The 25698-nt window shown below is 46.7% G+C and overlaps 1 protein-coding gene across 3 annotated transcripts in view; it reads left to right on the top strand.

Annotated features, from left to right (window-relative positions):
* Positions 1-25195, top strand: part of LDLRAD4 (low density lipoprotein receptor class A domain containing 4) — a 338556-nt gene extending 313361 nt beyond the window's left edge. For all 3 annotated transcript variants that reach the window (XM_006763247.2, XM_006763246.2, XM_015563578.1), the window contains 3 exons: positions 6600-6754; positions 21600-21653; positions 22424-25195. In XM_006763247.2, the coding sequence (XP_006763310.1) occupies positions 6600-6754; positions 21600-21653; positions 22424-22954 (740 nt within the window). In that variant the 3' untranslated portion in view covers positions 22955-25195. The remainder of the gene's footprint in view (positions 1-6599; positions 6755-21599; positions 21654-22423) is intronic.
* Positions 25196-25698: the final 503 nt, after the last annotated feature.

Genomic DNA, 25698 nt, shown 5'->3' with positions numbered 1-25698 from the left:
CAAGGGCTATAGTAGCTCAGGCTCTGAGGGGGCTTCTGTCACCCCGAGTGGCCAGCTGGGCTTCACTGCTTGCCTCAGTGAGTGGCGCCCTGAAGACCCAGTTCTGCCAAGCTCTGCCCTCGCCCTGCCCCAGGCAAGTTCAGCGCTTCAAATGCCTGTGAACCCCTAGGGTCACTGTGTGTCCTCTGTCATAATGCACCTGCTGTGGCCATGCTCATGCATGAAAACTCAGGACAGTGACCCTGGAGCTATTTCAGCCACATCTCAAATCCTGGCATCTGCAATGTCCCCAAGAAAGCCAGGCTGCTAACGTTTGTACTAGAGTGCCTACTGTCAGTTGGTCTAGACCACCAGTTCTCCAAGTATGGCTGAAGATCCAGGGGGTCCCCAAAACCCTCCCAGGGTACCAGTGAGGCCAGATCTTCTTCATATACCTTAACTAAAACAACATGTCACGACACATTGAGAGTGAAGCAGAGAGGAGAATCCAGCTCTCTTCTGTTCAGACAGATATTAAAGAGATGTGCAGAAATATAATGAAATGCCACTCTTGCCCTGGCTGGTGCGTCTTGGTTGGGCATCATCCCGTGTACCAAAAACTTGCTGATTCCATTCTGGACAGGGTATATGCCTGGGTTCCAGGCTCCATCCTCGGTAAGGGGCATGCAGGAGGCAGACAATGGTTGTATCATCCCTGGTAGGGGTGTGCAGGAGGCAGCCGAGCAATTTTAGCTCTCACGTTGATGTTCCTCCCTCCCTCCCTCCCTCCCTTCTTTTCTTTCTAAAAATCAATTTTTAAAATCTTTAAGAAAAAACAACAAAAGGAATGCCACTCTTATCACTAATTTTTTTGTTTTGAAAAATAGTTATTTTATCAAGTGATATATGTTAGCATATAGTGAGTGTATTTTTAATGAATAAATATTTAAAATTTTCCGTTTTAATTTCAAGTGTGGGAAATATCGATAGACGTCATCATACAAACAAAGCTCTTTGGGAATAATCAGTCACTTTTAAGAGAATGGAGGGGTCCTGAGACCAAAGTACTTGTGAACTCTGGTCTAAGCAGATCAGGAGGGTGGAGCCGAGGAAGGAAGTGCAGCAAGTTTGGACACATTGGGGGGTAGGTTGGGCCTTCCAGGTGCCAGCACCTCCCCGCAGGCATGGCATGTTGACAAGAAGCTGGTAAAGTGCAGCCCAAGAGCAGGAAGTCCCCTGGGAAAGAAAGATGGTGGGACTATACACTGTTTCCCACAACTGAGATCTTTCTTGCTTTATCCTTGCTTTTAGTGAACTTTTTAATATGACATTAGATCAGAAGATTCATGCCTTTCAAACAATATTAAATGTGCTATCTGCTGGCTCAGATGAAAACAAATCAAATCCAGAGTGAATAAAACATAAAAATGCTAACTGCAAAAAACTTAGAAGAAAAATATTTTAAGAATATTAGAGATGACCTTTCTAATCAAACAGGAAGTGTAGAAGCCGTAGAGGAAAGAGAGACAGTAGTTGATGACATAAAAATTTATATTTCCTATAGAGAAACTCATAGCAAAATTTAAAGAAGTGAAGACCAGGAGAAAATATTAGCACTCCATGTAACAGACAAAGATTTATAGCCATAATATGTAAAGACTGCTTACAAACAAATGAGAAAACTATAAGCTAATGTGAGTATGAAAAAGAAAAATATAAATTACCAATAACCATAGGGAAATATCTAAAATTACCAGAAATTGGGGAAATACAAGTAAAACAAGATATGTATTTTTGCCCATCAGATTTGTACAAATGAAAAGGGTGAGTGTTCAGTATTAATGAAGATGTGAGGAGCACCTCCTCTTGGCAAGGGCCTTTTTATAAAGCAGGGTATCCGTAGCCATCAGCATTTAAAAGGAATATCCTTGATCCAGAAATTTCAATTTTAGGAATCTTTCCTATAGGGATACTTACAAATGTGGGTCAACACACACATTGATACCCACACACACATGCATGTACACACAATCTTGGGTCATAATAGATTGTGTGTACATGCATGTACACACAATCTTGGGTCATAATCTTTGAGTCATAATAGAAAAAAAAAGAAGTAGAAGGAACTACCTAAACATCCATCAAGTGGAAAATGTAAGGTCTAGTGTATTTGTATTCTGGAATAATGGCCTCCATAAAGACTGAGGTTGGTCTATATATATTCTTGTTTAAGATGTCTGTGATGTATTACGTGAAAAAAACTAGAACAATGTTTGTACAATGATTCCATTCATTAATAAGAAGAAAGCCCTTATTCAATAAGCCAATGTACAAATACACACAATGGGTGAACTGTGCTCCCCACCCCCAGGACAGCATGGCCCATAAAGGGGAACTTTTACATTATACACTATTTCATTCTATATCGTTTAAATTTTAAAGGTCATTTTTATAATAAAAATCCTTTTCAAATGGAACGCAACAAATATGCCCATAGAATTATGAAAATATAATTGGATTACTCTGCTGTGAATGGGTATCTGCATCGCTTTCCATATTCAGGAAAAGATGACTTAGGACAGTGGTCGGCAAACTCATTAGTCAACAGAGCCAAATATCAACAGTACAGCGATTGAAATTTCTTTTGAGAGCCAAATTTTTTAAACTTAAACTGTATAGGTAGGTACATTGTTATTAACTTAATTAGGGAACTCCTAAGCTGGCCTTTGCTAAAAATGTCCTCAATCTGATTGAGGTACGTTCGCTGCGGTTGACCCCTTCCAACTCTCCCATCCACACACGTCTTGTTTACTTGTTTCGTCTACCTCCTTTCGTTCATCCTCTCTATATGTCCAAACCGTCTCAACATACCTTTCTCAATCCTCGATATTACATCTTCTTTCACTCCACAACATTCCCTGTACGTGCGCGCTGGCACGTGGTATTTTGTGGAAGAGCCACACTCAAGGGGCCAAAGAGCCGCATGTGGCTCGCGAGCCGCGGTTTGCCGATCACTGACGTAGGATGAAATTCTGTAAGTGGAGGGCAAACCTATGAAGACTTTGTGTGAGATCCCTCACTGTAGTTATCACTTTCCTCTCTTCCCATGGCTATAAAGCAATGACGTTTTCTTGGGAAACAAAACCATTTGTCAATTTCAGGGCAGGATTTAACCTGAAAGGCAATTTATGAACACACTGCTGTTCATCCACAAAGTAAAAATAAAGGTTAATAAGACAACACATTATTATGGGTTCAGGCTTTTTTTTTAATCCTCACCTGAGGATATGTGTTGTTTTTTAATTAATTTCAGAGAGAGAGGAAGAGGGGGAGAGGGTGTGTGAAACATCAATCAATTGCCTCCCTGCACACACCCTGACCGGGGATCTAACCCACAACCTAGGTATGTGCCTGGACAGGGAATCGAACCTGCAACCTTTTGGTGCAAGGGACAACGCTCCAACCCGCTGAGCCATCCGGCCAGGGCTGGGTTGTCTTCATGCTCCCTTGGCCACCTTTGGCCTAAGCAGAAGCAACTCCCTGCTTAGATCAGTGACTGCTTATGACTGCGGTGATAGTCCTTGGGTTGGCAGCTCACCCCTCTGCACATATCCTCACAGCTCTGCTGAGTCTCACTCCTTGTGTTCTCTGGCCCATGCAGTCCTCAGCCCTGTCAGCAGTAGCTGTCCTTTCAGGGAGCACACCTGTGCAGGTGGAGCCATGCGTCTCAGAAGAGAGGTCTTGGCCTCAACATGGGTGCTCCAGACTCATTCATTGAAGTCACTTAACTACCTGACAGGCACCGCCCCATGCCTGACACCAAAAATACAAGATAAATAGAAGTAGGTTTCTGATCATAGTTTCCTATGAGAGACAGACAGTCAACATCTTATAAGTAGCAAAGAAAGGGATCCAATCACATGGCCACACAGGCACCATGTGACATGGGCACCAAAAAACACAGGATGTCCTGCACATGGAAATGTTATGTGCAAAGGCAGGGTCATGAAGGCAGTGTTTCTGGGTTAACAAGCACGTCACACATCCCACAGCCTCTGGGGAATGAGGTCACATTTATATCTGTACCTCAGATGTGAAGGTTCCTAGTCTATTCCCTCTGATTGAGAGCAATTTCAGTCTTTTCCAGGAGGCTCCTATCATGTTCCCATAGTCCCTGGGAGGATCTTGGGTGTACATAAATTCCCCACAGGAAGGAGATGCTGAAGCCCTCGGGGATGAACTGGGCACTAGAGCCTCCGGAGGCCTTGCCACATCAGCCACTAGACCTCAGGGGTGTCCAGAGCGGTGACGCTAGGAAGGGGAGCTTGGGTCTTCCTGACTGCCAGCCTCTAGAGCAGTGGTTCTCAACTTGCTAACGCCGCGACCCTGTAATACAGTTCCTCATGTTGTGACCCAACCATAAAATTATTTTTATTGCTCCTTCATAACCGTAATTTTGCTACTGTTATGAATCGTAATGTAAACATCTGATATGCAGGATGTATTTTCATGGTTACAAATTGAACATAATTAAAGCATAGTGATTAATCACAAAAACAATATGTAATTATATATGTGTTTTCCGATGGTCTTAGGCGACCCCTGTGAAAGGGTCGTTCGACCCCCAAAGGGGTCGCGACCCATGAGTTGAGAACCGCTGCTCTAGAGCCACTCAGGGCATTGCTACCTGAACCTCCACAGTCAGCCATGCCCACTGGGATCTGCCCTTTTACTGCCTAGGGGTGTACTCGGCAAACCTACCTGGCCTTAATTGCTCCCCACCTGGGGCTCAGCAGTTCAGTTCCCTCACACTCAGCTCTCCATTCTCTAAGGCGCACCTCTGAACCAACGGCCCTACAGGCCCAGTGCCAAGTGCAGTCCAACCCAGTCCAGAGGGTGCGATGTAAATCTCCATTCCCTAGGTATGTGGGGGCTAAGGACAGGAGTGGAGGACACTGTTACAGGGCAGGACGTGGAATTCAGGAAGACCCTCCATCTACCCCCATCCTGGCTCTTGCCCCTCTGTTCCCAGGGTGTGAATGGTGGAGGCACACAGCTGCAAATACTGGGGGAAAGGTGCTACCCAGTCCCCTTTTGCATCATCCCAAGTGTGAGCCCATAATGCTTCCCATAATGCCAGTGGCCTGAGTCCTGCTGCAGCAAAAGGGTGTGCATTGTGCACATGTGTACATGTATGCGCATGCCTTGTGTGCAAGTGTACCCATACAGGTGTGTATTTGTATGCATGTGTGCATTGTGCCCGTGTGTGTATGTCCACATGTGCTTTTGTGTGCATGTGCATGTGTGCATGCATGCATGTGTATCTGTGTGCACATGTGTATGTGTGTGAGTGTGCATGCCTGTATGTGTTGTAAGTGTGACGCAGTAGCATAGTAGAGAGAGCTCCCCCCTCTTTCTCTTGCCCTTCATTATACCCCACACCTCCGCACCTCACAGCAAAAGTTGGGCACTGAGCTCCTCGCCGCCCTCCTGAGCCTCTCACGCTTTAACGTGATGCCCTTTGCAGACAGTCACTTCCTTTTAGCGGGCGGGGACTCGGGAGCACAGGCAGCCAACACAGCAGAGCCACGCGCTGGAAGCCAGGAAGCCGAAAGTCTGGGTTCGCAGCTGCCCTTGAGCACTGAGCCTCTGCTCCTCCCTACGAACTGAAGGGCTTGAACCACCTCCCTCTCTACTTGACAACTCACTGTGCTGTTCTTCCAGAAGTAGCTCCTTGGCGCTACACTTGTGTGTGAAGCATGTGTTAATGGCATTTAGACCATCTCTTTCATGGCAGTGTCAGAACCCGTGGTGACCCGACTGCTCATAAAGTGTGGTCTCCGCGGAGTTCCACACAGTGGAGATGTATTTTCTAAATTAACTGGTACTTCCAAAGGCAGCAGCTTTGAGGAAAGGAGGTTGGAGTACTTTATCAACATAGGTTTTCTCTTCAGTGTGTACCATGTGGGTCCTGTGTGGATGTGCTTTGGGAAACTCAACCATGAAGATGGGTTTAACTTTCTTAGAGAAATTATACTGGGAGGAACAGCTTTAGTTTTGAGAGACTTTCTTAACTCCCCTAAGGGTGTGCAAGTCATCTCACAGGAACAGAGTTTAGGTAATGAAGACGCTGAGCTTTTCATACCCAAGAGATGGCCCTTAAGGGCTCACCTGCCCAATAGGCAGGGGTAGCCTGTGTGTCCACCAGCCTATGGCGTACGCACTGGGCTGGTCTTTGCATTTCCCGTGTGAAATGGTGTCAGTTACAGCATAGCACATCCAGAGGTCTCGTAGGGCCAATGGAATACATTTTCCTCTGGTTCTTCTCATTATAAAATTGCAAAGACAGATTTGTCTGAGCACCAAGGTTAGGCTGAGACCACAGGTCTGCCTGGGTCTCCTTTTATTTAAATGTTATTAGAATGTCAAAGTCTGGCAGTGGCCTTGGGCAGCAGGCCTGGGGAAATATAGCTTCTCTCTCATGAGGTTCCCTTGAGGAGCAGATTCGTGTAAGAGGCCTTCCATGCCTGGTGGTTGTCATGGTCAGAGTGCCTTGAGGAGACGGGGTCTGGGGAGCTGAGTGGGACATGCGGTTAACACAGTTTCTTCTTCCTTTGCAGCGGAGCTGGAGTTCGCCCAGATCATCATCATCATTGTGGTGGTGACGGTGATGGTCGTGGTCATCGTCTGCCTGCTGAATCACTACAAAGTGTCCACGCGGTCTTTCATCAACCGTCCGAGTCAGAGCAGGAGGCAAGAGGACCGGCTGCAGCAGGTAAGTGTGGGCCTGCGCCTCTTCGGTGCTGCCCAGGCCTCTAGCCCAGGCTCCAGGAGTGCGGCCGGGTGCCCGTGAGGGCCACGAAGCAGGACAGCCTCTCGTGCCAGCCCACCGCGGCTCAGGAGTCTGGGAAACTCTCCATCAAAGGTCACTACACTCATGGGAAAGCATGTGCATCCTTAATGTTCAGCTCAGTGAATCCTCACAAACTGAGCGCACCCGTGTAACCTGCACCTGAGCAGCAGAGGGACAGGAGCAGCCTCTAGAAACACACCCAGGCCCAGGCGTGCCCCGCAGAAGGTCACCACCGCCCAGAGTCGGTACAGATGACTGTCACCAGCTTGAACTTGATAACAATAGGCTTATACAATAGGTGCTCCTTGGTGTCTGCTCACATCACACTTCTGAGATCCATCCGTGTTGTTATGGAGAGACCTGTCCTTGAATACACGTATGCTCATGACCTGTATTTGTAAGACTCTGAGGAGGTCAGCAGTGCTGGGTGTGGGTGAGCTGGAGGGGCGGGCAGCGGTGGGACAGCGAGGGCTCGGGTCTCCTTGGGTGCCTCAGGGCAGGTTGGTTTGTGATGGGGCTTCCAGAACAGCCTATAGTAAGGCTCTTCAGGTTGATTTTTTAAATTTTCTAGCTACTTCTGAACCACCCTCCACTAGAACATAAAACACTGATTTTCAGCTTAACTGCTCTGTGATCTGCACCTGGTAGACCAAGGGCCACCGGAACTTTCTGTTCTGAGCTAGTTTTGCAAACTATGATTCTGGCAGTTTTTAGTTTTTTATTTTATTTATAAATACATACATAAAGAATATATATATAGATATTCTTTTATTGATTTTAGACAGAGGAAGGGAGAGGGAGAAGGAGAGAGAGAAACAGCAATGTGAGAGAGAAACATGGAGCAGTTGCCTCCCACATGTGCCATGACTGGGGATTGAACCTGAAACCTTGGTATGTGCCCTGACTGGGAATTGAACCCACCACCTTTTGCTGTACAGGATGAAGCTCCTACCAACTAAGCAACCTGGCCAGGACTGATTCTGGTGATTTTTCGTGAAAAGCATGGGAATGGGAAATGTAGGTACTTATAAATTGTTGGCTTTGGTGGTGGGCAAAGGAGGCAGAATTCCCGCATAATATGAGCTTCTCAGAGTACGTGTCAGGACCAGCGCTGTCTGGTACCTGGCTTAGGGAGACCATCGTGAGTGTGGGGTACAACTGTCCTGGTGGGTATGGTGCAGCCCAACCCAGGGCCCCTGGGACCTCTTAGGAGGTCAGAGTTGTGCTTCACTGAGGCTGCAGAGTGGCTCAGTGAGCCATCAGTTCTTCTTTTCTCATGGGTAGAACTCAGGTTTGCCAAGGGTTCTGTGCCCATGGCATGCAGAGAGAGAGCAAAAGGATGGGGCTTTTGTGTGCCACCCTTCAGACCTACAGAGCTGCCATGACAGTGACAAGAATCAGTCCTTCTTGCTTTCTCTTGTCCTCTGCTGTCCCCTTCCTCCATCTCACCAAATCCCCAGCTCGGTCCACAAGTTAGCCTGGCTTTCATCACACCACGATGGCTCTCCTGTGGGACCCCTGTTATCTCAGCAACCTGGCATCTGCGGGGTCCAGACTCACAGGACACTGGTGTCCTGAGCCGGTAGATATCCCCTCTCTTGCCCCCTCCCCTCTCCACAAACACACTCTGTTACCTGAAGGAGAGAACCAATTCCTCTGAAGTTCTAACACAAAATACACGTGATCGTCCTGAGTTAAAAGAGAGAGGACAGATACAGCAGTAGTTTTAGAACTATAAAAGAATTGGCCAGCATTGCTTTGCCTGAGCCTTAATGCGAGGACTGTAAGTTCCGACCCCTGGCCATGGGGAGAAATAGGTAAAACTATCCCACTCGTTATAACCATAATAGGCAGCTCTCAAGTTTGTGGGCAGTACCTGCCATGAATGTGTCCAAGTTCCCCATCTTACACTTTCTGCTTCAAGCCCCAAAGTACTTGGAGCCCCTGCACGTGGGCAATTCAGGTGCATTTGCTGTTGCCCAGCCTGGGCCCCACCACCCCGTCCTCCCCTCAGGTTTGCTTCAGGGATCATCTTTCTGCCCCTGCCTTGCCTTGCCTTGCCTTGGATAGGAGAGGTGGCTCCTTCCTCCACACCTCAGCACAGGCCTGGCCAGGCCTCCTCTCACTGTCCCCAGCCATTGCTGCCTTAGCGCCTGCTCACTGGTCTCTGTCCCCAGACTGGGAGCTCCCTCCCAGACAGTCACTCTGCATAAGGACCAGCAAAGAGGGGTGGCAGGAAAACAATTTTACAAAAAGAGAAAATAAAAAATGCAAGTGTGGTTTTACTTGGGATGTGTGTTCTGTTTCCCGTGGGTAGTGGGCCTCCTGTTCTTGAAATCAAGAAAGCGATGAAGTGACTTTCAGAGGTTCCTGCAGGGCCACACACTGCATGGCAAGTGAAGGTAATCAGTAGCTAAGATCGTGTCTGCAGAGGTCTTGATCACCGTCTGTGTCTAATTTCATTAATAAACACTTGAAAGTTCTGCCCCTGGGAGCTCAATAGGAATGCTGTTGCTTCCCAAGGCTTGAATTTCCCTTCCCAATAAAATGGGAATGTGGCTGTCGTGCAGCTTAGCAATAGCCAGTGATGGCGAACCTATGACACGCGTGTCAGAGGTGACACGTGAACTCATTTTTTTGGTTGATTTTTCTTTGTTAAATGGCATTTTAAAAATATAAAATAAATATCAAAAATATAAATCTTTGTTTTACTATGGTTGCAAATATCAAAAAATTTCTATATGTGACACGACACCAGAGGTAAGTTAGGGTTTTTCAAAATGCTGACACGCCAAGCTCAAAAGGTTTGCCATCACTGCAATAGGCTCTGTTCAACATTTCACAAGCTCAAGATATAGTTTTTACACAGTGACCAAGACAATTCAGGCCCAGACGGTAGCTCCATTTCATGACTAGGACCATTAGCGGCCTTTGCTAAAAACGTCCTCAATCTGATTGAGGTAAGTTTGCTGAGGTCGACCCCTTCCAACTCTCCCATCCACACTCGTCTTGTAGACTTGTTTCTTCTATCTCCTTTCCGAAAACCGACTTCTGCGCATGGGCCACGAAGTTTCAGTCGCACTGTACGTGCGTGGCCGCACGTGGTATTTTGTGGAAGAGAAGGGGCCAAATAGCCGCATGTGGCTTGTGAGCTGTAGTTTGCCTACCACTGGCCTAGTTTATAGTCAAAAGAGGAAAGAGAGAGGGTGAGGAAGTAACTTAACTTCTCTCCTGGACTCAGATAGAAATCTCAAGTGCGGTCCTTTGGCCCAGAAGGTGCTTCCTCACCAGGCTTCTTGCCTCCCAATTGCCTACTTAGAAATGCCAATTCCCTGAATGCAGTCCCGGGAGGGCAATCGGATTCACTTCCACTCATGTCCCCAACCAGCGGGGATTTCCCTCTCGGGGACATTTGACGATTTCAGGAGACATGTTTTGGTCAACTCAAGTCGGGGAGTTGTTCCAGGGCTGCTCTAAACATTGTGCAATGCAGAAGGCAGCCCCACAACAAAAATGACCTGACCCCAAATGTCAGCAGTGCCGGAGTGGGGAGCCCCTGATCTATGGGTACTGGATGCCACCCTTCCCAGAGGCACTTGCTGTTGAAAAGGATGCCTGTTCATATAAGTGGATCTCTCATGGCTTCCACAGAGTGAACACTTCCCAGAAGCTCGGCAGGAAATGTTGGGGGTCCACAGAGAAATTGCGTGTTCAAGACAGTCCTAATCTAGGAGTCTGCCTTGGGAGTAGTGTCCCTCCAGCGGTTTCTCCCTCCTTCATTCATTCGGTCATCCACCAGACAGGAGCCAGGCACTGCCCAAGATAATGAAGAAGCAATGCCAGGTGTCCTTGCCATGCTCTGCCCTTGCCCCGCACCCACCACCGTCAGCGGCATCCATTGAGCTAATGCTAACCGGCATTTTCTCAGTCCCCCTAGGGGAGACCAGGGGTCTCCAGTGGCCGTTTGTGTGTGTGCACTGGGATGTGTAGCAAGTGGATATAAGCTACAGGAGGGATTTGGGATGGGGCATGAAGACTCGGCGTGGGCACTTTCAAGCTGCCCCTCCAGGAAGGTGGCTCTCTCTCCACATCCCTAGGTGACTGCCTGTGCCATGCAGCCTCCTCCCCTAAGGGGCCTAAAAGAGCTAGGTCCAGGCTTGGCTGGCGATGGGGAAGGCCCTGCCCTCACTGATGATGCACAAGTGATGGCCTCTGGGCACCCCCTGCGGTGGTGCAGATCTGTGCCCGGTGGTGAAGATGGAGAGGTGTTTGCGGTGACTGCTGTGCATGTGGTTTTGTGTCTGTTGTCAGAGCCCCTGAGTGCCTTTCACTTTGTCAGCATCTAATCCTGCCATTCCAGGGGCCTGAGTGGCGGGGGCTGCGGCACCCAGCTGGTTAGCAGCTTGTGGGTGTAGGTCCCCACTGCCGGCCTCCCTATGGGTGAGCCTGTGCATCGCCGGGACCCACTTACTTCTGGGGGCCCTTTGGGCCCATTTGTTCTAGAACTCTCTGAGGTCTCCATAAGCATGTTTGTAAAAGGTATATTTATTCTAGATGCTGCGAGAAGGGTTGGGCATCTAATTTATCGACTTCTAGGTAATTTGGTTGAAGACTGTTGGTTACGTTTATTTGTCTCTATTTCTGCTGGAAGGCTTGGTAGTCAGGATGGAAAAATCAAAGACAACAGCTGGGTGTGTTTTGAGAAGGAGGCTTGCTGAGCAGGTAGATGTTATGATCTGGTTGAGTAAACTTCATTACGCTGGTGGAGCTGCCCACTCCTCCCTAACGGGCTTTCCACCAAAGCAGAAGCAAGCCAGGTTAGTAAGGTAGGGTCTAGCAACTCGGAACATCCTGGTTTCACAGGATCTTCTTCTGGAAAATGGTGGGTTGCACCAGTTGTCCAGGATTGTCTGGATTCTGGAAGGTTTTCTTCGTGTGATGCCCTCATGCCCGACTTTATCACACCCTGTCTTCCTCGTGCAGCCCCTCTCTCCTGGTTTCCTCCCTTCTCGCTCCAGCAGTGCCTGCTGCAGGACACCTCTCTGTGCCAGGTCCGCTCTGCCCAAGGGAGGACTGGATGGAGTCTGCCTTGGCTGAGGCCGGTCAGCTCGCATCACCGCAGTGTCCCCGAGGTGCTGGTCCGGGGAGTCCAAGGGATGGGACAGCGCTGGCTCTGACTGCAGTGGAAGCAGCCATTTCTGAATGAAAATGAAATTGCAGGAAAAGTGAATGCTTTAAATAACGGCGAACAGCAGTGAGTGGGCTTGTGATGTAGACCTGACATGTTCTTTCTGAGGTAGCCCAGGCGTATTTTTCAGAGCCTGGTTTGTGTGATTTCAGAGCTTTGATACTTTCTAAGTTATTATTCATTACCTTAGGTCGCCAAGTAACAGGAAAACAATAAAGGGGCATAAATAATCTAGACACAACCCTGAGAGAAGTTTACACAAGCCTTTCTTGCCATAACTGGCAGAGGCCTGAGCGGCCTTCTCCAACACCCTGTACTCAGCCAGAGGTGCTAGCTTAACCCACATGGCCAGCCCAGGGCACGGTGGACAGCGGGCAAAGCCAAGGTGGCCAGCCAGCAGCGAAACAAGAACATTTACTTAGTTTGAACCGTATGAAATTGTGGCTATCCAGCCATTGTACCTATAAACACAGCGATTTCATTTAAAAATTAACAAAAGGAGTCACGCCGGGCATTTCTTCATTACCAGTGGCTGCAGGGATTCAATCAATAGTGAAAATACGGGTGCCTGTGGACACAGCAGCACCAGGCAGGCACTGAGCGCAGCCTGTGGGGGGCGCAGGCCAGGAGGCCATTTGCTCTTTCTCCCAGCTGTTGGCAAGGAGGACCAGGGCTGCAGCCACCAGCCTGTTGGGACAGGAACCTGGGTTCTTGGGTCCAAAGTGCCCTTGTATGGGGAAGTCTGTACCCGGACGCTCTCTGCGGAAGTTGTAAATCTGGCCTGGGGTGTGGCCAGTGTGCGTGGTTTGCCCCACAGGGTGTTTTGACAAAACTTGATCGAACTTGTAAAAATGAGATTCCACATAAATCTTGTAGTTACATCTTTTCTTGGACAGTCAGCCTCTTGGGCCACACTGGCCTCTGTGACTGCCTGGCATCCTCAGCCGGGGCTGCAGAGCAGCTGCCACTCAAGATAGGCGGGTGCCCACCTTTTGCTGTGGCCCCATCTCTCTGTGTAGATTGTTTTTAGACAAAATATTCTTCTGCGCTCACACCTTTATCACAAGGGAGAAAATAAAAGACAGGGGGCCACTGGTTTCCAGAAAAATGGGAGAGCACTTCTTTGTGGGTGTAAAGGTCATTCCTGCAAGTTTAGGAGTTCAACCAAGTGTGTCTGGGCCAGCGAGTAGAGCTTTTCCTGCGCCAGCCTGGCGTGCGTGCCCCTGGCCCTTGCTGTCCCGTCATCTCCCGGGGCAGGGCCCTCCTCTCTGGGGGTAGAGTCTGTGGTCAAGAGGGCAGACTTGGCTGTGGGCTCCTTTCTGTTGGCCTTGAGAGCAGGGGTGGCCCAAGGATGGACAGTTCTGGCCCCACTGGGCTCGGGGCTCGCAGAGAAGCCCACGGGCTGTGTCCTGAGGTCCAGTGAAGGATGTAGGGGGGGGGGGGAGTCACCACACACAGGGTTCATAGCCACTGTGACTGAAGAGCTAGACCCCTGTGCACCTGCCTGTTCTCATTTCTCCCTACTTCATCTGCGTTGAGAAAAGCATTTCTAAAACGACAGAAATAAACTATTTTCATTCAATAAGGTACCAAAACAATGAACTAACGGGTTTGAAGATGCAATTATAGCAGGTCTGTCCCTGCCATTCCAGGCTAAGGAGAAGGGAGCCACCTGCTGCATTCAGCATCGGGGTGGCATGAGAGATGCCAGGCACCAGTTTCCTGTGGGTGAGGCAGAAAGACCAGGGCCACTTGTTGTCAACTGCGTTCAATAATAATTCTCCGTAATTTCATGAGCCCCTGAAACTGCATTCCCAAGTGTCGAGGGGACTGCGAGGGGCAGGTCAGTTCCCAATGTCAGCTCCAAGCACATGCTTCCTACCATCAGCCAAGCCGTTTCTCTCCCTGAATGAGCGAGGGTGTTAACATAGCCAAGCTGCCAGATCGGGCAGTTATCAGGTTTACCCTCCAGTGTGTGTAGTTAAAGATAGAAAGTTGTTAATTTGGGGGGAAATTGATAATTTCAACAGCTTCAAAATGAGAATGCCCCCTTCAAGTAAGAGAAACAGAAGGCCAACTTGTTGGCAAAAATTGGATAAGGATGCTGGGCCATAGCTGTTACCAGTGATTCTCATGCGAACAAAAGTAGGCAAGCCTTCTTAATAGCCAAGTTTTGTCTTTAAACAACGTGAGGAGCTCAAATAGTCCTTCTACTTACGTTGACATTGCTCACACCAGTTTTGAAATTACCTTTAGAGCTTGCAATTCATTTTTGGGAAAATTTTAAGTGAAAATTTTTTAAATTTTCAGTAATAGCAAGTCTTCCTTTTTCTCATTTGCTCTCTGAAGATGGATTTCATTTTTTTTAAATATATTTTATTGATTTCTTACAGAGAGGAAGGGAGAGAGATAGAGAGTTAGAAACATCGATGAGAGAGAAACATCGATCAGCCGCCTCCTGCACATCTACTGGGGATGTGCCCGCAACCAAGGTACATGCCCTTGACCGGAATCGAACCCGGGACCCTTCAGTCCGCAGGCTGACACTCTATCCACTGAGCCAAACCGGTTTCGGCACGATTTGATTTTTTTTGGCATCAACCAAAATCCATCGAGAGTTAAATGTTATGAATTTAACATTATACAATAAATTATACAATTTTGCTGCAAAACCAAGTGTGACTCAGTTAGTAAAAATGATGTTGCCCAAGTTACAAACTGATACTGTAGAGGAAGGTCAGGAAAGACCCACATAAACTGATGGTTTCCTTCGGGGAGGAGCAAGGATAGGAGGAAGTGGACAAAAGGAGCTTGGTCTGTGTTGTTAAAATGTTTATGGTAAGAATGAATGTATGTATTATTTTTACAACTAAAAAAACAGCCTCTGCTCACATAAGTGAATGCTGAAGACAGTTCCAATAATGTCCTGAGCATCTGTAGGCTCCCCGGGGAACTCCCTTGAGCATGGTTTGTATTGTGACCAAAGCAAGCTAAACCGAGATTTTTAAGCAGGATTAATTAAAAATTTTATGAACCATAAAATTTTAATAATCTTTTAAATAGGCATTAAAATGAACAATCCAATGATGTTTTTTTCTTTTGTTTGTTTTTGCTTCGTTCTTGAAAGTTGTTGTGGCTTATTCTGAGGGGGAAACAGTTTTCTAAATTATTCTGATTCTGAGTGACACCTGTTAGGGAGGCTCCCCAGAGCCGTCAGATGCCAAGGGAGGAAGCTGGTTTGTGGTTCTGTGACCTTGGGGAAAGCTTTCAGGCTGTGCCTTAGCTTCCTCTCCCGCCCTAAAGGGGGTGACTGTGCCCCCCTGGGCTGAGGGTGTGTGGTTGCACATTCCCCTGTTGCTCTGAGCTTTCTGATCCCCAGGCTGGTTTCCAGTGAAGTCTGAAATTGCTCACTCTCCTCCAGCACTGAGCCCTGGAGAGGCACCTGCACAGCTCCTTTTCTGCTTGCTCCGTGGGGCCTATAGACCTCCCTGATCTATTTTATTATTCTGGAAATATAAAGGATTCCCTTTCTTTTCTTCCCAACAAACCTTCCTGGATAATTTATCTTTCTCTTAAGGGACATGCCCTAGATTGAGTAGAGTTGGGAGGGAAATATTGAGTCTTGAGAAATCTGATGATGGATTTCCAAGGAGGAAGAAAAGGGGAAACGCTGGAGAGAACACAGCCATTGACATCTAGAGGTATTGCCTTTACATCTAAGCTGTTACTGCCATCTAGGGTGGAAAAGATAGTAATACTATAAAGCACTGGATAGTAAAGAGGTTGCATAAGGAAAGGGGAGAAAAGAAAGAAAATTGATTTTATCGGAGGGTAAAGGTGCTTTGTTGCTGAATACCCAAGATCAGTTTTACCTATACTTTGAAATTCTCACCCTGGGACAGAAAGAAAAATAGATTTCCAAGTACTTGAGGCTGTACAATACATTCATTCATTGGGAGGAACCCTTGAGTAGAAGCCAAAATATCCACCAATGGCCTTGCTATATCACAAACTAAGTGTCACCTTCAGTGAGTAATGTACCCTTTTGAGGGCCTCAGTTTCCTCCCATATAAAATGAGGAATAATTGGCTTAGATCAGAGACCTTCAGATTGTTTTTGACCAAGAAGAACAGTAGAAACGCATTTTATACTACAATCCACAATACTTATATGCCCAACTAAGGCAAAACTTTCACCAAACAGTACTTACAGACAATGATATTTTCCATTCTGTTTCATTTTTCAAATTTTGGCTGTGACCTACTGAACTTGATTTTCTAACTCTCTGAGAGGTTGCATCTCACAGTTTGGAAAAGATCATACTAGGATTAGATGTTTTCAGTCCCCAAGTCTGATGATCTTGTCTATGGTCCCTAATGTGTGGAAAGGAGAGTTTAGCGGAGAGCATAAAACCAAGAAGGTTCAGGCTGTGAGAGTGGTCGCTATGATGCGCACTGACCACCAGGGGGCAGACGCTCAACATAGGAGCTGCCCCCTGGTGGTCAGTGTGCTCCCACAGAGGGAGCGCTGTTCAGCCAGAAGCCGGGCTCAGGGCTGGTGAGCGCAGCAGGGATGGTGTGAGCCTCTCCTGCCTCCACAGCAGCGCTAAGGAGCAGTGAGCCAAGCTGTAAGGAGCAGCGAGCATGCATTAAGGAGTGAGGGGTCCTGACTGTGAGAGGGTGCAGGCTGGGCTGAGGCCCCCCCAGTGCACAAATCTCATTCACTGGGCCTCTAGTCTAGAAATTAAAAAGATTTATAAGAGAGTGCTCTGGACAATTGTATATCAACAAATTGAATAACCTAGATGAAATGGACAGATTCCTAGAAACACACTGACTAAGACTGAATCATGAAGAAATAGAATATCTGAACAGATCTGTAACTCTTAAGGAGATTGAATTAGTAATCAAAAGCCTACCAACAAATAACAGATGGCTTCACTGGTGAATTGTACCAAACATCTGAAGAGGAATTGACACCAATACTTTCAAACTCTAGTGAATTAGCATTACCCTAATACCAAAGCCAGACAAAAACACAACAGGAAAAGAAAGCCATTATCCCTCATGAATATTGATGCAAAAATCCTCAACAAAATACTAGCAGACTGAATTTGGTAACATACTGGAAAGATTATACACCATGACTAAATGGGGTTTATTTTTGTAATGCAAGGATGGTTTTACATATAAAAATAAATGTAATACACCACATTAACAAAATGAATGGGGGACTACATGATCAGCAATTCATGCAGAAAAAAAAATATTTGACATAATACAATCCTTTTTCACAATAAAAACATTCATCAAACTAGGATGGAAGGAAATTACCTCAACATAATAAAGATCCTCTATGGAAAGCCCACAATTCACATTGTGCTCAGTGGTGAAGGACTGAAAGCTGTTTCTCTAAGATCAGGAACAAGACAAGAATGCATGCTTTTACCACTTCTTTCCCACATAGTATTTATTGGAAGTTTTAGCCAGAGCAATTAGGCAAGAACAAGAAATAAAAGGCATTCCAACTACAAAGGAAAAAGTAAAAATTATCCCATAAACAGGTAACATGACCTTACATGTAGGAAACCCTTAAGAGTCCAACAAAGAACACCTACTAGAACTAATAAACAAATCTAACAAAGTTGCAGGATACAAAATTAACATGCAAAAGTCAGTTGCATTTCTTTACACGAGAAATGAACAATCAAAATGGAAATTTAAAAAAATCCAATGTATAATGGCATGAAAAAATACCTAGGAATAAACTTAACCAAGGGGGTAAAAGATTATATTGACGATTGTACAATGTTGCTGATAGAAATTAGTTACAAATAAATGGATCATCTATTCATGGATTAAAAAGCCTGATATTGTTAAGATGTCAGTACTACATAAAGCAATCAACAGATTTAGTGCAATTCCTATCAAAATCTCAATGATGTTTCTTGCAGAAATAGAAAAGCCCATCCTAAAATGCATGTGCTACCTCAAGGAAGCACCATCCCAAAATAGCCAAAATAATATTGAAAAAGAATAACAAAATTGGACATTTCACACTTTCTAATTTCAAAACTTACTACAAAGCTACAATAACAAAAACAGTACAGTATTGGCATGAAGAGAGACAATGGGATAGAAGAGAGAGCTCAGCAATAAACTTTCTCATATATGGTCAAATGATTTTTGACAAGGGGCCCAAGACTACTCAAGGAGAAAAGACAGTCTTTTTGAAAATGGTGCTGGGAAAACTGGATATCCACATGCAAAATAATGACACTGGAACCATATCTTACACCATCTTCAAAAAATGAACTCAGTATGGATCTAAAACCTAAATGTAAGAGTTAAAACTCTTAAAGAGAGTAGTGGGGACAAACTCATGATATTGGATTTGGCAATGATTTCTTGGATATGACACCAAAAGCACAGGCAACAAAACGAAAATAATAAACTGACCTTTAGAAATTAAAAACGTTGGTTTGTCAAAGGACACTATCAAGAGAGTGAAAGGCCACTGGGAGAATAGGAGAAAATATTCGCAAATCATATATCTGATTGGGGTAAATTTTCAGAATATATAAAGAACTCCTAAAACTCAACAGCAAAATAATAGACCACCCAATTTCAAAATAGACAAAGGACTTGAATAGACATTTTTACAAAGATGATATACAAAACCACCTGAAAAGAGCTCAGTATCACTAATTGTGATGATGAATTTTACATGCCAACACAAGTGGGCTTAGCGATGCCCAGATGGCTGATAAAACATTATCTCTGATGTCTCTAGGAGAATAATTCCAGAAGAGATTAACATTCACTCAGTAGACTGAATGAAGAAAATCTGTTCTCACCAGTGTGGATGGCATCTTCCAGTTCCCCAAAGACCTGAATAGAACAAAAAGGTGGAGGCAGGCAAACCTCTCTTTTTGAGCTGGGACATTCTTTTCTCTTGCCCTCTGCTATTGGAGCTCCCTGTTCTTGGTCCTTAAGACTTACACCAGTGGCCTTCAGGCCTTCAGACTCAGATTGAACTATACCACCAGCTTTCCTGGCTCTCCATCTTGCACCTAGCAGACTGTGGGACTCCATAACCACATGAGCCAGCTCCTATTATTCATACACACACACACACACACACACACACACACCCTATTGGTTCTGTTTCTCTGGAGAACCCTGACTTAATACACTAATCATACACAACTTAAACCCATAATGAGATACCCACCGGGATGGCTATTATTAAAGAAACAGAAAATAAGAAGTGCTGGCAAAGATGTGAAGAAATTGGAACCCTGTGCATCACTGGTCGGGATGTAAAATGGATCTGCCACTATTGAAAAACAATATGGTGGCTCCTCAGAAAATTAAACATAAATTATCATATGATCCAGCAACTCTGCTTCTGTGTATATATCCACAAGAATGAAAAGCAGATATTCAAAGAGAGATTCGTATACCCTTCTTCACAGCAGCATTACTCACAATAGCCCAAATGTGGACACCACATATGGACGGTCCTATAAGCTGTGGAGGGAATGAGGTGGCCTAGGGAGACTGCACTGAGAGGAGAGGGGCCCCAGATAGGACTCCCGGGAACTCCAACGTTCAACCAGAATGCAGAGTTAGGGGCACCCCTCGAAGAGCAGGAAAGCGGCCAGAGAAGTCAGGGTGTGAACCAGGAGGGGTGATGTCTCTGAGCCAACAAGAGAGGGTCCAGTGCTGCTGGGAGCCAGGGGAGAGGGGGGCCAAAAGTGCTGAATGGATTTAATAATCGATGTGATTTGGGTGAAACGTAAGGTTGAGTGTTCATTGAGGAGCGAGGGCAGAGTCTTAGAAACATCCCAGGATGAGTTTGTATGCTGTTTTCAATATGAGAATTGCTGTCACAGCCCGGAACTACAGTGATTGTTCCTCTTGGCGCAGAGGTGCCCAGGCTCTGACGTGCTCTGCAAGCTGCCTTGGCCTGGTGCCGGGCTGTCCGTGGGTGTGGCTCAGCCACTTCCCTAGATTTGATGAGATCTGTCACCTGTCACCAGGCCAGAGCCATGATTGCCCACTACATAATTTTAGAGTCATACCTTAAGCCCAAACTTCCTCTAAACACTGCTGCTTCTGTTTCTATTTTTGCTGCTGAGTCCATGGTGTTCTGCAAGGACCGTAGGATCAGGTTGTATGTATTTGGTTTTTAAACACCCTGTTGTCCAGATGGGGTGTTTGTATTAGAATGCTGGCCTACAGAATACAAAAGAGAGACTTCGGGTGTCTCACCTTGCAGGTCTACTTCTGGGTGCTTTCAGGTTCTCAGGAGGCTCAGTGATGGCACAAGGTCATGTATGAATATTCCTGGGAATCCAAAAACGCAGACATCTGCTCCTGCTCACCCATGTTCTTCTCTTTATGACAATAACAGGCCTTTAGAGTAGCTCAACGGACCTTTGCCAACAATTTGGGTTCAAAAGGGAAAACATTGAAGTGCTTTGTAAACAAGTTTATGGTGTTAGAAAAGCTTGTTACCTTGACAGTCTGGTCAAACATTTGAAAAAAGATGTTAAACAGTTAGATGTCAAGTTACATCTGCCTTGGGAATAAAGGGACTGAAGAATAGATTGGCAGGGGTGGGCAAACTTTTTGACTCAAGGGCCACAGTGGGTTCTTAAACTGGACCGGAGGACCGGAACAAAAGCATGGATGGAGTGTTTGTGTGAACTAATATAAATTCAAAGTAAACATCATTACATAAAAGGGTACGGTTTTGGGGTTTTTTTTTAGTTTTATTCATTTCAAATGGGCCGGATCTGGCCCGCGGGCCGTAGTTTGCCCACGGCTGGGCTAGACCCTCGAAGGCCAGCCAGGCTCTGGAATCTCTCTTTTCAGTGTGAAAGCACGGTGTGGCGGGCGGTGCTTTAGCTGTGCTGCTGCTCACCTCAAAGCCCAGTTCCGCAGGGCCTTGGCTGGCATGCCGGCTGTGTCCATGCACACCTGCATAAGGGCTTAGGCACCCAACCCTGGCCGGTGTGCTCACTGGTTAGAGTGTCTGCCTGAGCACTGAAGGGTTACGGGTTCGATTCCCAGTCAGGGGCACATACCTGGGTTGCAGGATCTTTCCTCGGCCCCGGTTGGGGCAAGTGTGGGAGTCAACCAGTTGATGTGTCTCTCTCACATTGATGTGTCTCTCTTTCTCTCTTCTCCCCCTTCTTCCCTTCTACTCTCTCTAAAAAAATCAATGGAAAAAATATCCTCTGGTGAGAATTAAAATAAACAAACAAACAAATGAGCTTAAAGACCCAGACTCTACCCAAATCTAGGCAGTGACTGAATACAGTTTGATGGCATTTGGAGCATATGTCAAACACGTACATTCTAACTTTCCTTTTGGCCACAATTCTCCTTTTGTGTAATAAGGAGATTGTTTGGTGTAGTAATTTCGGTGTAATAAAAGGACCAGTTCTTTGTTGTTCTGTGACTTGAACAGGTCTGCCATTGTCCAAGAGGAATGTGGTTCCTTGATTTTCGGTGCTGCAGCATGAAACTAATGATTTTCTTGTGCTGTCCCCCTCCCACCCCCTGCCAGGAAGGGCGCCTGTGGCCTTCAGACAGCTCTGGTCCTCAGCCCGGTGCCTCGGAGGTAAGGGGTTGGACAAGGGAGGGATGTGGGTGGCTGGAGATGGCTGCTCAACCCGATGTGGTGGGAGAGGGGAGGAGGGAAATATGCCATTACAACAAAATAAGTGGGAAAGTCAGATGTATGACAGTGTAGATTAGGAAATAACATTTAAATCAAGGCATATGCCTATAACTTTGGTTTTAACGTGGGGGAGGGGATTTTTAGAGTCTCCTAGGGACTATTTGTGCTAGTCTAGAGCTCCCTTCAGAAAACAGGTTGAGAATCACTGATCTCTACGTGATCCCATAAGCTGCAAACAGTGAGGCGCTGCAGAAGTGGGCAGAGTTTATAAATACAGCATGATTCATTTCCACATCTCCAAGTTTAATAGAATGACGTAAAACGAACATAGTTTTTTTGCCTTTAATTTAAAAATATGATGTGGGAGAAGTCAATGGATGGATATACACACACACACTCACACTTGGCCCAGTGGGAAACACATACGTAGCGTATGCAGTAATTCCCATTAAACCCAAATTTTCAGTTAACCACATTGTCCATTGTTGAATCGTCTTGGATAAACTATAGTTTGGCAAGGTGAGGGGTCTAACTCATGAGGAATAATACAGCTACATTTTTTCCTGGGGTAATCTCTCCCTGTTTTGTTGGAGGGGGAAATATTTCAGCCGGTTGAGAACACAGACCAAGTGGGGCTGTCCTTACAGCGTCATGTTTGTGGGCATTATTGAGCCAAGAATGTCCTCAAGCCTTTGCTCTTTTCCTGGCAGATCATGTACGCCCCGCGGTCTCGGGACAGGTTCACTGCCCCGTCCTTTATCCAGAGGGACCGGTTCAGCCGCTTTCAGCCCACCTACCCCTACGTGCAGCACGAGATTGACCTTCCCCCCACCATCTCCCTGTCTGACGGGGAGGAGCCGCCTCCTTACCAGGGGCCCTGCACCTTGCAGCTCAGGGACCCCGAACAGCAGATGGAACTCAACCGAGAATCTGTGAGGGCCCCGCCCAACCGGACCATATTCGACAGCGATTTGATAGACATCTCTGTGTACAACGGGGGCCCGTGCCCGCCCAGCAGCAATTCGGGCATAAGTGCCAGCACCTGCAGCAGTAACGGGAGGATGGAGGGGCCACCCCCGACCTACAGCGAGGTGATGGGCCACTACCCAGGAGCCTCTTTCTTCCATCACCAGCACAGCAACACGCACAGAGGGGGCAGACTGCCACTTCAGCACGACAGCGCGGGGAGCACGGTGGTGCCCATCCAGGGCAAGGACAGGAAGCCTGGGAATCTCGTCTGATCCTCCAGCATGCGCTTGAGTGGAGAAGAGGAGACCGAGGACGGAGGAGGACTGCTCAGCTCCTCCGCTCCCGGGCACAGTGCTGTTCAGTTTTACGTGCGACAACTAAGTAAAACCAAATATGCAAATGTGGTCTTTGTTTCTGATTCCTTACAGGGGAATTGCATGCAGACCAGACTGAAACAATACAAACTTCCATCCGGTCTGACCGTCAACAGTGTTTATTCGGGGGCAGGCGTCGGGAGGGGGGGTGGTTTTGGCAAAGGGAGGGCATGGGAACAGAGAAAGGGGTGCTTTGACTATATCATGAAATAAAACACAGAGGTATTTGATTTATTTAATTATGAAAGGAAACTGCAGAGAAAGGCCAGAATGGCCTTAAATTTATAATTAACTAAATAAAGAAGGAAGCATTATTATATATTATCATGGGGAAGAATTGGCCAGTTTGCTTTTTCTCCCAAGGTGTGGAACTTTTATTTTGTTTTAAAAATATGATTCAAAATTCCTGTTTTTGTGTGCCAAGGTATAAAGTGGGGAAGCTCGATGAGTGCAAGGAGTTGATTTGTGTTGTTATGCTGATGTGTTTTTAAAAGTTGCACTATCTTCATGTTGAAAATATATATGAGGGAACTGTTTTATGTGATGTTCTGTATGTTGTCTTTTCACCTGTGGATTATGAGTAGGCCTAAGGAATGCCCTGGAGTGCTTCCCGTAATCATGCCAGAAAAGATGTTTGGGGACGTAGCCTAACATGCCGACTTGTGTACGTCAAGAAGGTCGTTACTGCTGTGAGAGTCTGTAGCAGAGAGCAGGGCGTCTGAAGCATGGAGGCCTTTGGGTGTGCGATAGGAACGCGAAGGTCCAGCACTTGGGACTTGCTGAGTTACTCGGCTAGCCTAGGCCACCTGTTCTGTTAAATGTGACCGACACATGCATTGACCACCCAGTATCGCAGTGCCCTCGCCCTCCAGCAGTGCAGTTCTTCAGTAACTTAGGTGTTTGTTTGTTTTTTCACTGTAGCATGAAGTAGACGCATACATAATTTTATGCAATAAATTGTTTAAAATGCAAGGTGGTTATTTTGAATACTGTTGAGATTTGTGACTTCTCAGTGTATTCCCGCTGTCAGCCTCCTTTTCTAGACAGTTCAGTTCAGTCCTGGACAGCTGGTCAGTGCCCGAGGGGCGCTCGGCGGTTGCTCCGCGTGGAGCCCGCCGGCCTCGGCGTGTGAGCGATGCTGGTAGTGACTTCTTCATGGGAAACTCCTGGGATGGACAGAGGACACCGCATTGCTGAGCGTCATAACAAGCCATTGCCCTTCACCAAATGGGCGCAGCATTCTCGGGGGAATGCTGTGCTCACAGCCCATGCTCCCGCGGGAGTTCGTGCAGCCTTTGCGGTGTGGCCAGAACTGGACGGTCAGTTCCACAGCAGGGCAGGGCAGGCGGGCGACTCCAAAAGCACAGGATTAAAAGCACAACATGCAGTTAAAATGCAACTAGAAACTAATTCTAAATATTGTTAGTTTTAGTTTTAATATTCCTGATATTTACAAAAGGTGTTCTTATGTAAAAGAAACAGCTTTCTTATGGGGTAGAAAGCATCTGGCTTTTATAATAGCACCAGCCACCAAGTTCAACCAATGCCACACCGCCGCCTGCTCTGCGTGGGTCAGTCCCCTTGGCCTCTGCATGTAACAGAATGGATTGGAAGGATGACCCAGTGACTGATCGCTGCAGTGTTGATGCTGAATAACACACGCGCTTGAGTCTGTCTGTGGGTCTCAGGCGATCTGTCAGTGAGGTGACTTGGTGCTGTCGGCCGAGAGCTGGAGAGACTGTTCTGAGCTACAAGTCCTGTCCCCTGCCTTCTGCTCCTTTCTGCTGCTGGTTTTTGTTTTGCTTTGAGGATTGGACTCTTCATTACATTGATTCATTTCACCCAGTAACAGCCACAGAACTAGCCAAACTCTTAGAAAGAGAGAATAAACAGACTCTGTTGGGACGTGTGCGTGCTAAGAGCCGCAGTGGGAATTCCAAGACTGGGCAGAGCCCCGGGGGGCCCCTACCCAGTCAGCTCGCTGCCTGGATCCCACGCCTGTGCGGGAGGGCAGCTGGCACTCTTTGTGGCATGGGGCCTTGTCTCACCCTGTCAGGTGAAGGTTAGGAAGCACCTGTGCCTGTCAGGACCCCTGGTGGAGGTGCCGGGTAAATTATTGGTCAGGTGTCCCCTCAGATGAAAGATGACAAGGTCAGCTAATGATATCATCATTCCAAACCTCGCCTGCAATTTGGGTAAAGCAGGTGAACCCACCCTGTAACTCTAGCTCAACATGGTTTTGCAGTCCTTCACTTTCCTACCTGCTGCAAGAATGAGCTGTTGTCAGAAACCTGTCGATTCTAAGTTATCTTGCAAGTATGTGAATGTTTTTATCGGTGTCCACAGTATTGGCAAAACAAATATTGAATTCACATAAATGTCATCGTCCTTCAAAAGCGAGGTTCCTCCCATTCAGCCACTCTAGAGAATTGTCCTTTACGTTAAACAGCTATTTAAAGACAGAGACATTTGAAACCATGAACGTGAATGGTCTTGAGGCTGGGCCTCCATAATGAATTCGTTTAAAAGCCAAGGTCATAAACTTAATTAATAGTCACTTTCCCTTTGGCGCAGGGGAAAGGTGATTTAGATCAGTAGCTCTTTTGAGGGTGGTGGCTGACCTGTCGCTCCTCGCTGGCCTG

Source organism: Myotis davidii, unplaced genomic scaffold (assembly GCF_000327345.1).
Source record: "Myotis davidii unplaced genomic scaffold, ASM32734v1 scaffold78, whole genome shotgun sequence".
In the NCBI taxonomy this organism is placed as follows: Eukaryota; Metazoa; Chordata; class Mammalia; order Chiroptera; family Vespertilionidae; genus Myotis; species Myotis davidii.
Note: the sequence above shows the minus strand (reverse complement) of the source record. Positions and strands in the feature narration are given on the sequence as shown.